Raw genomic sequence first — 16,346 nt, forward strand, 5'->3', positions numbered from 1 at the left:
AAAACATTTTGAACAGAATAGGCAAAAATTTTTTTAATAATTTTATACTTTTATGACTTCTTTAGGTGTGTAATTTATATTTTTACTTATAAGTTACAATTTTAACTAAAAATATATAATTTCAATTCATAATTTTATTCATAACGAATAGAAAGCACTTGCAAAAATCAGACCAAGTAAATAGGCCTGATTCATCACGTAACGTAACTTACATTAGATGATGATGATGATGATGATGATGATGATGATGATGATGATGATAATAATGAGAGAAATTTGTGTATATTTTTATCTTTATGTATTTACTTTATTCCTTTATTTGTTTATATTTGTCCGCCTAATATTTCTTAATAAAGTACATTTACTTCTACTGACAGACATTTCTTCCTACCATATCTTTTCGTTATTCAATTTTTCAAACATAATCTTGAATTCTTTTAAGAATGTATGATTCTCTCGACATATGCTGATATTAATCTAATTACTTTTCCATTATTTTAAATTTGTGATACTTCAAGTTCCATTCGTCATACGATCTTAGGAAATTAACGACTATCTTACTCTTTCTGTTGATATTTATCGCTATTATGAATGAAAAATTTACTTCATATTCAGAAATTATAATACAATTGACAAACATTTCGTGGCTTTCTGCATGAAGATCAGATGACATACCAAATTCGCTAGACTTTTTACGCAATTTGTAATTTCGTCAACATTTTGCTTTCATTGCATTATTTATGTTCAAACTTCGTGGTTATGTCCTCTTGTAGGTCTAACATGCAATCGAGCTATTACAAACTACTGATGGCAGATCTGAATAATTACAAAGTAAAATATGAGAAATTTTTTAGCTTGTTTTCTGTATCATAGATTAGGAACATTCGAAGTGTCGGAATTACGTACCGACTATTATCAGTGAAGAAACGGAAACTAAAACCTATCCATTGAATCCATTAAGGGCTATTATCCATGATGGTAAAGATTCAATAGATAGATATCCCTTTTGTTGCCATCTCTGATGATATTACCGATCATAGTTCCAAACCTTCGATATCTAAAGCTATATGGCACGGTGCAAGACACGAAAGAAATCCCACAACGTTGACATCGTTAACTTCTGTAATAATAATAATAATAATAATAATAATAATAATAATAATAATAATGATAATGATAATGATAATGATAATGATAATGATAATGATAATAATAATAATATAGATAGACTGACTGACTGGTTTATTGATATTAGTCCTCAAAAGTACAAACTTAATAATTTAAAGAATGATCTATATACAAAAAGTAGTTATACATAATAAATATACAATTTCCTAAACTAATTAATCTATCGCTAATCTCAGTAATTTATTGGTTCAAACTTGCACTTACATACGTCTAATTGTTTCTGGAAATATAGCAAAATGATATTTGACTTTTTTGTTGCTCTTTGCTCAAGGAATCATCCATCAGAATTAATAATATTACTTAGGGTTCACTCTGGATATGTGATCAGAGGTAAAACTTAATTCGATATAAAAAATTGACTAGTTTCCTTCTTCTTTGATTTATTGTTGTTGTTATCATTCCATTATCATTCCAGTTGAATATGAGAGAAGAGGTGTTTGTTTTCGTTAGAAATGGCAAGCTTAAATGACGATTATGATGGTGGAGGTGGTGGTGATTACAAAATAGGACGTGGATACGGATTTAGCCCTCTGAAAAAGGTCGCTGTGATTTGTATTGATTTTATATTTAACGACGTTGCACTAATTGCATGTTATTTAGAGTCGAATCTTACTACAGATTGGATTAGTATTTGCCCATAAGTTACATAAAGCTATTCATCTCTTACTTAATCTACAAGAATATCTTTTTGTAGAATATCCACCGCTTTTCTTATTAGGTTTTAAGAAATAAAAAGAAGACTCTTCAGTAAATGACGTTTCATTGTATAAGCTTTTGTGATTATATAAAGAATTTTTTGTTTACTTTCAATATTCTAAGATGAAAAGTAATAAGATAAATTAAAGAGTTTTAATTCTTGAGTCTACTCCGCTGAGCAAACACCAACAAGAACGGCAAATAAAACAAATAAAAGTTGATTTGACTGCTGAATAATCATCTGAGTTTATGAAAGTTGTATTCAGAAGCGGAAGGTAAAAGATTAAAGGAAGAGAAAGAGAAGTGTAGCGGGAATGGATGAAACGAGGAAAGTGATACCAAATAAACGATCGAGATGGAACAGTGTGTAGACCGTGATTAATTTGCTGAAAACAGCTGCTTTTTTTTCAATTCACCCCCTGTTATTCCTCATAGAAGTAGCGTTTTCAGAGCTAAATCGATGTAAGTCACTTCTATCGTACTTGTCACCAACTCGTATATCTTTCCGACAGAAGTATAACATGTAAAAATTAGCATTTCATTGAAAGTATGTACAAAAATTAAGACGAGCTTTAATATTCCATCGAATTCACGTGTTCGAATCCCATTTAGAAATGTTTGTATGTTATTATTATGTTGTCTTAGGTCAGGCCTGCAGAACTGTAGCTCTTGAGAGCGACTGCTTTCATCCCCTCTTTTACCCCACCCACCTTTTCTACCTGTGCGGTCACGGCGTTCTAGTTATGCTCGGCTGCATCAACATTCATTCTCGGGGCGGAAGTCGATCATCCCCAATAGAAGTGGAGAGAGGCTGACGTCATAATTCCCCTACTTTGCGAGTTCTGCAGGCCTGTCTTAGGTGGATGTCTTGTGTCATACGAGATTATATTAAGGAAAATTCGCCATGTGTTAGATATCAAAAAATTATACTAGAAATGGACGTAAATACATATATACCAGTTATACAATACAATTGAAGGGTTCAGAACCATAGTGGGCCAAGCGCCATTTACTAAAACCGTAGAAAACAAGGATTAAAATAAAGTTACTACCATAATTCAATGGAAACATATAGCAAGTCTGATCGTGAAACGAACGGGTCCGGGTTCAAATCCTGTTTGGGATAAGTTATCTCGTTAAAGTTTTTCCGGGATTTTCCCTCAACTCATTAACAGCAAATGCTGAGTAATTTCGGGCGCTGGATCCTGAATTCATTTCGCTGGCATTATCACGTTAATCTCATTCAGATGCTAGATAATCATAGCAGTTGATAAAACGTTGTAAAATAACCAATTAAAAACACACACATTGTGAATAATTCGACATATTTTTATGCGACTAGTCGGAGCGGATTTTATCAACAGTAATCTCACTAGAGGTTTTGATTTATCTAGAGAAAATCAAAACTCGAGTGGGATTTAATTGACTATTACACGATTAGAAGGAAGTATATAAAGATTAGAAGTAACAAAGTACTCCAATACAATATTAATTGACTTACGAAAATACAACTGTCTTCAAATGTATTATTGTACCGTCTCAACATTACGCTAGATGGCAGTAGTGTGTTATGATAGCTTTTTTCTTGTTACCAGTTGTGCCAACTATGGAATCTTCATTGAACTCTGTGGACGGTTACTAGTCAAGAAGGCTTTGTTGATTCAGTTTCATTTTTATTAAAACATTTGCATTCCACTTCAATCATCCGGATCCCAGTAATCAACGTCACTTGACAGATGATTTTCAATAAATCTTAGTATTAAACAATCTCTGATACGTGACTATCCATAATATCATATAGCAGAAGCTATAATAAACATAACCTAAATAATACAAACGAGTGTTAGAAAAGTTTTAATTAGGGATGATCAAATAAACAAACGTTTTAATTAACGATGATGAAATAAAAAATAAACATGAATAATTTTAAAAGAAACAATTATTGAAAGTACAATTTTCAAATTTGAATGTTTTAGTGGTTGGTGGTTCAGTTGATGTTATATTAGACGTGTGCGTAAAAGAAGTGAACTCGTTGATGTACATGGTGTATCCCTCAACTTATTCAGAATTTCCGAGTGTGCTCTTCATTTATTTGTAAATAGGGTTTCAGGGAAGATGCATAGCTATGACCAGTGATCTTTATTAATTCTTGTCCTTGAATGCCAATGTGAGTCATATTTGAAAGTGCTGTGCATCGACTGGAGTGGTTTGTAATTTTCTGTTTTTTGACGTCCAAACCAGTGCATTTTGAAATGTTGGCAAACAAAGAAACAAATGCTAGGGTAGTGATAAAAATAAACAAATGCTAGGGACGCGATAAAATTGTGCGATAAGCAGTCCTAATTGGTTGAAAGACGTCCTTTCGTACCGTTTTATTGGTGTGATGTAGTAAAAGTGTAATAGTCAAAATAACACTATTTAGCCTATTTATTTATTTATTTGTTTATTTATTTATTTATTGTTTGTTTGTGACTATGTACTAAATGTTATATTTTTTAATATATTTAAAATCTCTTAAGAGCATTACATTAATTAGAACATTTTCTTTGCAGATGTAAACCATAGCGGAACTATTGAGAAGAAAGATTTTGAATTAGCAGTGGAGGTAAGTTAGCACGTTTTTAAACGGAGTTCTAATTCTATTCTTGTATCTAAGATCACTACGAAACTTGTTTGTATTCTGAAATATTGGTTTAATTGCATTCGTTTCTCAACGCTGGGATAACTTCAAGTATTTCTCTAAAGACATCTCATATACACGTCTCTTTAACTCACAGATCATAATTGAATAAATAACCGCAGAGGATAAAGGATTCCTTTTCGCTCATCAATAATTAAGCTCTTCTCCTCCTCCACTCTTTTAATTATTAGAATGATATTTCTATAAAGCAAAAAAGTTGGTTGCATTGCCACACTTTAACCGTGGGTCATCGCGCGCTCCTGACGTTTGTATAGCAAGATTAAGGTATGACTCGACATCTGCAATGTTCGAAAACGGTCAGTTTTGTCATTCTTTTTAAATTTGATGTCATTTTGCACCGTACAATGTTTTTAATTAACGGTAAATGTGATGGAAAGTAATTTTTACATTAAGCCTATTTCTATAACTCTGAGTGGAAACAAGAAGCTTGGATAACTTAATAAAGCATAGTAGGAACGATCGTAACATTGAATATATACGAAAAATAAAAGTGAGGATACCCAATAAAAGAATCCAGTACATACACAAGAACATTAAAACTGTGTTCAGACGAACTTAAATTGATTACATTAATCTTTCTTTCATTATCCTTGTCTCCCATGTAGTACCGACTTATAGATCTATGCCAGCGGTGACCAAAGCGGGTGTCGTGATTACATCGTGTAATCTCAGACATTCAAACGGGTACGAGGAGTTTCCTGTACATTGCTGTATGTTTTAATCACGTACTGAAGGCAAGCAGTGGCGGTATAATGTCGTTCTACAAACTCTGTCTCTACAAGCAGTAAGAGGTGGTTTCGTAAAGAATGAGAAGGAGAACTTTTTGGTTGTCCTGTCGGACAAAATGTAATAATATGTTTACTTTACTCAACGGTTCAATTAAGAATATATATATATATATATATATATATATATATATATATATATAGAAACATTAATTGCTATGCTGAATAACGTATTATTATTATTATTATTATTATTATTATTATTATTATTATTATTATCATTAAGTATGTGTTTCTATAAATTCTTCTTACGTGCATGAATATTGATATTTTTAGATCTTCGTAGAAGGATAAAATTATTAGTTTTTACCTGAGTTTTAATCTTCTTAATCTTTAGATGACAGTAACTATTTATTAGTTATTCATTTAATAATAATATTGTATAAAAATTGATTCAATATTATGTGCCAACGAACTGTTAAACACCAGGAATTGACATGTCTTAAATCGTAGCCAGGAAGAGAAAGATGAGATAAATAAATGTAAGGAAGTCAGCTACCTAATGCGGTTTAAATATCTCGTGCTCTAAAGCCTTTTCATAGAACAGAATTTCTCAAAAGAGCTTACATAACTTGTCTATAAGAAGTTTTTCATTTTCGAAAACTACGAATTTCTCGACCAAGTATCGAGAGAAGAATTTAGAAAATTTTTGATTATATTCAAGAGGAAATTTAAGAAAAGAAGCAAGAGAAACCGTATATTATTCACTGGCTCTTGATGACAGCAGTGACATTACTGATACAGCAAAGCTTGAGATTTTTATCTGCGGTATTGAGCAAGATATTAGTACAGGAACCACCACTGGTTGTACAGAGACATCATTTTATTTTTACTAACATTTTTAATATTAACCTGGCTATACCTTTGGATTAACGGTTGAGAACCGGAAACACCGTTTGCTATCCCCTTCCACGACTGGAGTTCGATGATACTGGCTTAAAATACAAACAAACCACTTTACCAGGCATAGGAGAGAAGAAATGTAATATATAAACCATTATTATTATTATTATTATTATTATTATTATTATTATTATTATTATTATTATTATTATTTTAAGTATCGAGTGTGATAATAGTGCCATCTATTGAGAACTATAGGAACTAATTCAAAATTTGTCCATTTGTTAGTACCTTTAGTTCTGACTTATTTCGTGAGTAGAAAGCTCGCTTACACGCTCAGAAAATTCTAGGTCAAATATCTTTGATCACCAGTGTAAATGAGTGAAATAGTCGAAATCTTAAATGTTACTGGTGCTCTGTAGTTGCTGGTAATAATAATGTTGATTATATTCATTATTATTATTATTATTATTATTATTATTATTATTATGAGAATATATATTACATGGATAAACACATATTGGTTTATCTCTCAACATAAATTCAGAGGAAAATGATTGTTCCCTTCCTTAACTTACATGAGATCTAAATTTATATGATATAAAATTCACCAAATGTGACATTCATGGTACACGAAGCAAGTGCTCCAAGTTCTAACCCGGTCGTTCAGTAAGTGAAATTGATTGAAGATCACACGTGTTTCCTCACTCCGTTTAATGCAAGCTGACGCTACCAGCTACCGGATGGAACATATGTTACACTTCCGGAACTGCGAGACAGTTTTAGTGTTGTTCAGCTCTAGTGTGCGCAGATAAGAATTTCAAATTCTGTTGTTTATGCGGGGAATCCACATGCTTGTTTACATATTTTATATTGGAAAAAACACTGCAGTTTTAAATCATTGGCCAAATTGCATAAACCGATCTGACGTGCAGACGTAAAAATGTCAAACATTCATCGCAAAGAGTAGAAATTTTACATATTGTCAGTATAAGAAATCACGAGTATCTTATGTTTCTGCATTTATACTACTAATAAAAGAATTCTAAACGAATGCTTTCATGAGATATACTGAACATTTGAACTTACATTCCGTAAAATTATGTTTATAAAAACATTATAATGCCAGAAAAGTGACATTGAAATCTCGTCTATAAAAATGGTTTTCACATTTTAAATAGGCCTAACTTCTTTCCAATTGGTGGACGATAAATGCTCAAAATAAACCATGTTGACACTTCTTGTTTCTGAATTTCATACCGGGCCTTGTATTCACAAAAATGTGTGCCGATAAGTACTATCTTAGTAAATCATGTATAGCGTAATTTATATTAATGGAAATCGGCAGAGCAAGTTGATGAAAAGGAGCAGCAAGAAAAGTATAGAATCAACGCCTAAAACTTTATCATAATATAGGTCATTCGTTATATCATGAAACCAAATACATTCGTGCGCCATAGATCATAGTAAGAACGTTATGGTGGGGGTAAGCGAGCTACCAAGCTTGCAAGTTGAAGTGTAGCGAGGGACGGAATCTTCTCGGTCGACTTTTCCCTTCTCACGCTCAGGAAGATTTCACGAGGTAGTGAATGGCCTATACATAATTTAAGTTTGAATTCACGGCCAAAAAAATAAAGTAATTATTTGAAGCTCACAACCAGTAAATAAGGACTTGTACTGCGAAGTTGAGATTGTGATGAAGGCGTAGCACATTATTATTATTATTATTATTATTATTATTATTATTATTATTATTATTACTTATACTACTACTGCTGCTACTACTTCTACTACTACGTATGCTTCTAGGATTTATATGCATTTTCTGTTTTTTTTTTTTTTTTTCGGCAACGTAACATAAATTTGGTTTTAGAAATACACCGCTACGAATAAATTGCCATATCGAGAGAAAGGTTATAGGAGATGCAGTATAGGCCTATTGGCTTGGCTTGGCTTTATGAAGGCTTCACCCGGGATTAGCCCATACACTCAGGCACGTTTTGGATCATTGTATGGCTTGTACCCCCTATAGAAGCGATGATTTTGCAAGTTCGATGGGTGGCCTGGATATCATTAGTGAATTTAACGCTGACAGGTGGGCCATCCTACCTCAGATTCTCTTAGAGCCAGGTCTCATCCGCACTCGAGCAGCCCTGATAAACCCCAGGAGACCCAAGACCTTTCTTATCAGCATCGAAAACACTTACTACTCCCATTTTTACAATGACGCAATATATTACGATAAATTTTGCCATTGTCTCTTGCTCCTAGTATCATATATCAGGATCATTGGATGGGCAGGGCGGATTGGGTAAACCGTTACATGCATGCATACATACATACATACATATATACATACATACATACGATCAATGTCATTACCATTAACATTATTATTATTATTATTATTATTATTATTATTATTATTATTATTATTATTATTATTAATCATCTGTGGGCTAAAGCAAGGAGATGCACTATCACCTTTACTTTTTAACTTTCCTCTAGAGTATGCCATTAGGAAAGTTCAGGATAACAGAGAGGGTTTGGAATTGAACGGATTACATCAGCTGCTTGTCTATGCGGATGACGTGAATATGTTAGGAGAAAATCCACAAACGATTAGGGAAAACACGGGAATTTTACTGGAAGCAAGTAAAGAGATAGGTTTGGAAGTAAATCCCGAAAAGACAAAGTATATGATTATGTCTCGTGATGAAAATATTGTACGAAATGGAAATATAAAAATTGGAAATTTATCTTTTTTTTTTGAAGAGGTGGAGAAGTTCAAATGTCTTGGAGCAACAGTAACAAATATAAATGGTACTCGGGATGAAATTAAACACAGAATAAATATGGGAAATGCCTGTTATTATTCGGTTGAGAAGCTTTTATCATCCAGTCTGCTGTCAAAAAATCTGAAAGTTAGAATTTATAAAACAGTTATATTACCGGTTGTGAAACTTAGACTGTCACTTTGAGAGAGGAACATAGGTTAAGGGTGTTTGAGAATAAGGTGCTTAGGAAAATATTTGGGGCTAAGAGGGATGAAGTTGCAGGAGAATGGAGAAAGTTACACTACACAGAACTGCACGCATTGTATTCTTCACCTGACATAATTAGGAACATTAAATCCAGACGTTTGAGATGGGCAGGGCATGTAGCACGTATGGGCGAATCCAGAAATGCATATAGTGTGTTAGTTGGGAGGCCGGAGGGAAAAAAACCCGTAGGGAGGCCGAGACAAAGATGGGAAGATAATATTAAAATGGATTTGAGGGAAGTGGGATATGATGATAGGGAATGGATTAATGTTGCTCAGGATAGGGACCAATGGCGGGCTTGTGTGAGGGCGGCAATGAACCTCCGGGTTCCTTAAAAGCCAGTAAGTAAGTGTTATTATTATCATAATCAGTTCATCATCATTATCATCACCTCCACACCACATCTGTCATCAACAAAATCACTATCCTCCCGTTACCAGCATTTGTAACATTTGAAATCCTTTGTATACATATTTACCTTTACCTTTGTATATTGTATACTTACTTACGGATTTTAGAGAACCCTCACACAAGCCCGGCATCCTTCTCTATCCTGAGCAAGATTAATTCAGTCTCTACCATCACATTCCACCTCCCTCAAGTCCATTTTAATATTATCCTCCCATCTACGTCTCGGCCTCCCCAAAGGTCTTTTTCCCTCCGGCCTCCCAACTAACGTACGTATGTCTATAATTGAATCGTCATATAAAGATTTATATCACTTCATGTTTTGTCTGGTCTGTATTGTTGCAGAGGATCTGTAAAGCACGAGGATGGAAAGAATCTGATCCCAAACACACAGAGACTAAAGATATCTTGTTCAAGGTGTGGGACGGCCTCCGACAAAAGGCTGACGCAAATCAAGATGGCCAGGTATGAAGACGTTCTGAAAAATTACACATATTTAAAAATTGTAGCATTTGCTAGATTTACTTCAACTGTTTGCATGTATTTTGCATTTAATTTTACTCATCTATATATGAAAGTTAATCCCAGTGTTAATTCCTTGCTTAATTTTATTTTTATTATTATTATTATTATTATTATTATTATTATTATTATTATTATTATTATTATTATTATTATTATTATTATTTACAAATTTGTGAGCACAATAATTTGCCCTGATTATAGTCAATTTGTACTTGGGATACAAAAATACAAAAAATGAGGATTGCTGTCATTTTTTTCCTTATCCTTAATTTCATTCCATTATACATGTTATGTCAGTGCTGTAGCTTTAGAGAATTTTATATATTATGTTTCTTATAAAAGTTATTAATTATATGCTATTACGATGTACCGAAGTACATATGATATTTCCGTGCAGAAATTCTGCGTCATCATATGATGATGGATGAGTGGAACGGAAATATATCATATGTACTTCTGTACATTGTAATAATATATGATATGCGAAAAATAATCACTTAGTGATTTAAGACGGCGCTTATTCCGTCGGATCCTGGCCACTTAGTCACTCATAACGAGTGCACCTCTGCACATGTGTGGACATTGTGCCACTGTCATACATCTACGACGCAGTGCATGAGGGTTGCCAACTAGAGGGAACTCAAGTGGTGGAACTTAAACTGAGAGGATTCAATCCGGCATCGGGATGGGAATCCGGTGTGGCTGAGTGAATAGAGCGTCAGCACGTAGAACTGAAAACTCGGGTTCAAATCCCGGTGCCGGAGAGAATTTTTCTCCGTTCCACTCATCCTTCATCATAAAAGTTATTTAGTTTTTTTCTTCCAAAAGTTCGATTCATAGAGTTTCTTTTGTCTTACCACCATCTGTAGATCTATTCTTCTAATGTTTTACATCTTCCATTGTTGACATAGGTGAGCCATGAAGAATGGGTGACCATGTGGGATGACTATGCTAAGAACCCAGACCAAGCGTTGGGATGGCAGAACCAATATATGAACTTCATGTTTGAACTCGAAGATTCCTCTGGTAAATTTGCATTACAATATTGATCTAGGTATCATTCAGAATGTTAAAAAGAAGGTTGTAAATATTTAGAGAGGAAGTATTCATAAAAACAAGAAAAAATGTCTAGTAGACATGAGTCCTAAAATTAATATCTTTGAAGAAACAAGGATGTGAAATTGCATTGTAACAACTGTTTTCTGATCTGAGTTAAGGAAAAAGGTTCTCATATTTTGAGAAGAGATAATGTTCATAAAAAAACAAGAAGAAAACGTCTGATAGATATGATTCCTAAAATTAATAGCTTTGAAGAAACAAGTACTGTGAAATTGTATTGTAACAACTATTTTCTAATGTGAGTTAAGGAAAAGAGTTATCATATTTTGGGAAGAGATAATATTCATAAAAACAGCATCTCTTCGCTCGTTTCTTTTAGGGTATGACATATCTACCTGTTTATTTTTTCTTTTACTGCACTGCAATAAGAAACGAGCAAAGATCTCACATTAGAAGATATGTTGTTACAATACCAATTACACAGTCAATGTTTTTTCAAAGATATTACTTGTAGGACCCATATTTGACATACTTTTCATCCTTGTTTTTATTAATATTACCTTCGCTCAAAATATGAGAACCTTTTTACTTAACTCACATTAGAAGATAGTTGTTACAATATCAGAGTCACACTCCTTGTTTCTTCAAATATATTAATTTTAGGACCAATGTTTATTATACTTTTCTTGTTTTCATCAATACTACCTCCTCTCAAAATACTACATACTTTTTTTAACACCTTGTAAGTGTGAACTGCTTTCGTTTGAATTTGTCATTTGAGAAACCATATGTATAAAAAATTGTTTTTAAGTAAACCCAACTTTAAAAAGCAGCATTTGAGAGTTTATAAAATTTAATTGGATATGTAAAATATTTATACAGAGTGGAAGCTGTTCAGTGACAGTCCTTTTAAGGGATCGAAGCCTTGGCATAATAGTATCATGTAAAATAATTATTTCTGGGAAATCTAAGCATAAAGAAACAAAGCAGTTGCTTAGAACATAAAAAATGGAGACAAAAACATGAAAAAGAGATAAAAACAGATATAAATGCAAGATACAGGTATAGATACAATGAAAAATGAAAAAAAATAAATAAATACATAAATAAAACAGACAGATATAAATATAAATATTATATAAATCCTATCCACAGTTGTCGCCTCTACAATATTTAACAAGCATTAGAGTATTCATACCTTTAGTTGTATACAATAGAGTAAATGCGTATAAGATTGTATGTATATTGAAATAAATCAACCATAGTTATAATACTACGAATTACATAATTACTATAGAGTTTGCAGTTAGGAAACAATATTTTTGCACGACCGTGTTTTTTGTTGTATTTAGGCTACAGTTATTGTTGTTAGGCCTTGAAAGTCACAATTCCCACATAGAAACTTGTTGCTAGGGAAGCCATTCTTCATAACGTAAAAGTAATGCTGAAATAGTCCCATTACAGTGAATTTATTGTTAATTAGTTACCATTACAGTGTAGTTTTGTGAAGACTTTGGAATAATATTGCTCTAAATTTTTAATACAATATATATTGTATTAGGAATTTTTTAAAAATATGATCGTGCAAAAAAATGTTGTACAATACACGTTTGTGAAGTGCATTACAAAGTGCGTTTTTTAACTTTTCCTCGATTTTGTAAAAAGCACTTCCCAACCTTGTATCGCAACATACTATTAACTTTTTCTTAAAATGTTCTGAATCTTGGAAATATGAAATAAAAATTTCATGCAAAAAAATAGATGACATATTTAGTAGGTTTACTATGTCCATTTCTATATTGCAAGGAAGCTACAGTACATGATACAAACTGAAAGAACATTATAATTTATATTTTTTTCAGGTGATGGAACCATTGACGAAGAGGAGTTCAAGAGTCTGTGTGTTAGTTATGGTCTGAGTCCCGATGAAAGTACCGAGGCTTTCGGTAAATTCACTTCTGTAAGTAACATATTATAAATATTATAATTAATTGAAAGGAAGTAACAGACAGAGATCTAACTTACATTTTACGCTAATTTATAGATGAGAAACATGTTCAACTTTTACAAATACAAACAACGTAGACTAATAATAATAATAATAATAATAATAATAATAATAATAATAATAACGTAAACATATGTGCATGCTGTTATTTTTCTTATTCTTATAGCTCATAAAATGTAGATGTAGTGTCAGGGTTGTCAGATCTCGCAAGTGAAATTAAGGGACACATGTATGAATGCGTTCGTGCGTCAAGTACGTAATTCCACAGATAAACATGTGAAGCAAAGTCTTCATCATATATCATGCACGAAATTAGGCCATAAAGGAGTGGTAAGGTAGAATTAGCCTTGGCATGCTGTGCTAGCCTTCTGGCCTCTCCTGCGTATAAATTCGGAAACAAACAATAGGCTAATGACATATTTTGTTGTATGTTTCAAAAGAACGTACTTATTATGGAAATTTTCTGGGAAAATTTAGCAAAGTAAAAAAAAATCGTGGCGCTACAGCCCATAAAGGGCCAAAACCGACCAGTCGGCTGCTGGCCTCACGTCCACATGCCGAAGCAGAGGTGGACGATCATCCAACCAGTATGGAGGAATCGTGTGGTTAGCACGATGTTGCTCCCCAGCCGTTATAGCTGGTTTGCGAAACCGAATTTTCGCTACTTACCGTAGCTCCCCAAGTGGATCACGATGCTGGGTGGGCACTGGTCCCACACACTGGCCGAAATTTCATGAGAAAATTTCTTCCCCCATGAGGATTCGAACCAGCGCGCATTCCGTAACGCGAGTCCTAGGCAGGATGCCTTAGACCACGACGCCACGGCGCGGGACAATTTAGCAAAGTAAAGGCTGGTTCCCAATAAACCGGGAACGAGAACCAGAATGAAAACGAGAAGCAAAGGACGTGAATATGAAAATTTTTGATTCACAATAAACCGAGAACGTAGACGACTATGTATATCGATATGTATGTCAATAACGATATGTAAAGTCGATATTACGCATTCTGATGTTATTTGTGTATAATTTACCAATGGCGTTCTCTCATGAGTACAAGGCAGCCAACATAAACACAGGTTAACCAACTTCGAAATTTCAACTGAAACATTTCATTAGGTACGGTACTATAAATATGCCCATGCATCTTCATTATCACAACCTATTTTAAGTCTACCATAACGTAAAATAATTAGAGAAAAAACATTTGTAATAGAACAAAAATGAACACAACAGTAGTTATTGAATTGAAGCATGAATATGTAGTGTGTAATACAACCAATACAGTAATAAAATAATATGATTCGCTTCCGATCGGTGTTCAAAGATGCAGCTATTGAAAGCCACGTATCCTCCTTCATTTTCTCATCTTTATACGTGGCGCGCCGCTTATCGTAAACGTGAGGATTTTCCTCAACACTCAATATTAGAATATCATCAAATAAAACTTGCTCCATGATGCACAGCACAGAACAAAATAATGCATAGGTTATTCACGGTCTTCTTGCTACAAAATATACGACGACTAAATAGCTTTTAGATGGCAACAGAATGAATCTAGTGGGCTGTGATCGGAAACGTGAAAGCCAAAGTTGAAACTTGGCCAACTCTCCGTTCCCGATCCCGGGCTCGGGCAAGCTTTTCGTTAATTGTGAATGCTCACATTTAAATGTACACATTTTAACAATTTTACCGTTTTCGTTTTCGTTCCGATTCTCGTTTCCAGTTTATTGTGAACCAGCCTTAATATATTAAATTTCACTAATTTAAAATCAGTGAAATACATTCCGTCCTTTTTAACGTTATAGAATTAATTTCCCCTAAATGTGTTAATTATAAGTAGTAATGTTATATTTTGACTGCATTTAACTCAAGTAGTTTTATTTGATGTTGATTCTTTGCTCGAAAAAAATTGTTTTGAATCATTTGTTGATCCCTGTTTCAGAACAATACCGTGGAGATCACACGAGAAGTGTTCGCTGATCTGTGGAAACAGTTCTTCGCTTCAGAAGATCCCAATGCACCTGGAAACTACATCTTCGGCAAAGTTTCCATTTAATAACCTCTCGCTGTCTCTTCATTCCACACACACAAACACAAACACACAACAACATAACATCTCAGCCTTGATCTCTATGGCTAGGTTGTCGGAGGATGGCTCAACCCAACCATCAGAAAAATTGAACACTACGAACTGGGTAATAAATTAGGCCTTCTAAGCTTCAACATTAACAATAATAATAACACAGGCTGTATTAAGAAAGACATTATACTTTGTAACAAACCGAAAGCCATATTCAAGGTATTTTCGAGGATAGAATGAGGGGTAATACATATCTACTAATGGAGCTGGATTCCATGAAATTAAGAGAGAACAGAAATATATGCCCTCCTGATTATTATTAGAATAATAACGATACATCAATTATTCCTTCATGGTTTCTTTCTAATGCTTCATCACTTCAGAAAAACTAACAAAACAAGTCATTATTTTCCATTCTGAACAATCTGTACTAATGCTTTGTACTGGGGTGAAAGTTACTTATAATAAAAAGAAAAGGCCCTTTTATAAGTACCTTCATAATGCCACCAACCATCTTATTATGTAATGTAAATGTTGGTAACAAAATTGTATACAGTGTAAATGAGAAATCTAGTACAGTGTAATAAATGCAATGAAAGGCTATATAAAGATGGGTTGTGCCTGTTAATCTAGAGCTCAAATAATTTGAATTTACACCTGTACAATTGAACAATAAAAATAAATTGAATATAAAATTATTGGGTGTTGATATTGAAGGTGGGTTATTCTGTTCATATGGAATGCCTGGAATTAAAGGATAAACCCTATCCACAGCTGTCGTCTCTGGAATATTTAACAAGCACTAGAGTGTTCATGCCTTAATTATTGTATACAATAAAGTAAATGCGTATAAGATTATGTGTATATTGAAATAAATCAACCATACAGTTATAGTAAGTACTAATTACATAGTTATTACAGATGTTTGCAATTACGAAATAATATTTAACTTCTTATTAAAATGTGCTGAATCTTGGAAATACGAAAGAAGAATTCCACGCAATAAA

At 33.3% G+C, this 16,346-nt stretch overlaps 1 protein-coding gene across 2 annotated transcripts in view; it reads left to right on the top strand.

Annotated features, from left to right (window-relative positions):
• The window catches only part of Scp2 (Sarcoplasmic calcium-binding protein 2), a 263,046-nt gene extending 247,009 nt beyond the window's left edge, over window positions 1-16,037 (top strand). For both annotated transcript variants that reach the window (XM_069818843.1, XM_069818844.1), the window contains exons 3-7: window positions 4,437-4,489; window positions 10,011-10,130; window positions 11,102-11,216; window positions 13,112-13,209; window positions 15,202-16,037. In XM_069818843.1, coding sequence (XP_069674944.1) covers window positions 4,437-4,489; window positions 10,011-10,130; window positions 11,102-11,216; window positions 13,112-13,209; window positions 15,202-15,315 — 500 coding nt within the window. In that variant the 3' untranslated portion in view covers window positions 15,316-16,037. The remainder of the gene's footprint in view (window positions 1-4,436; window positions 4,490-10,010; window positions 10,131-11,101; window positions 11,217-13,111; window positions 13,210-15,201) is intronic.
• The last annotated feature ends 309 nt before the right edge of the window (window positions 16,038-16,346 follow it).

Source organism: Periplaneta americana, chromosome 2, assembly GCF_040183065.1.
Source record: "Periplaneta americana isolate PAMFEO1 chromosome 2, P.americana_PAMFEO1_priV1, whole genome shotgun sequence".
Classification (NCBI taxonomy): domain Eukaryota; kingdom Metazoa; phylum Arthropoda; class Insecta; order Blattodea; family Blattidae; genus Periplaneta; species Periplaneta americana.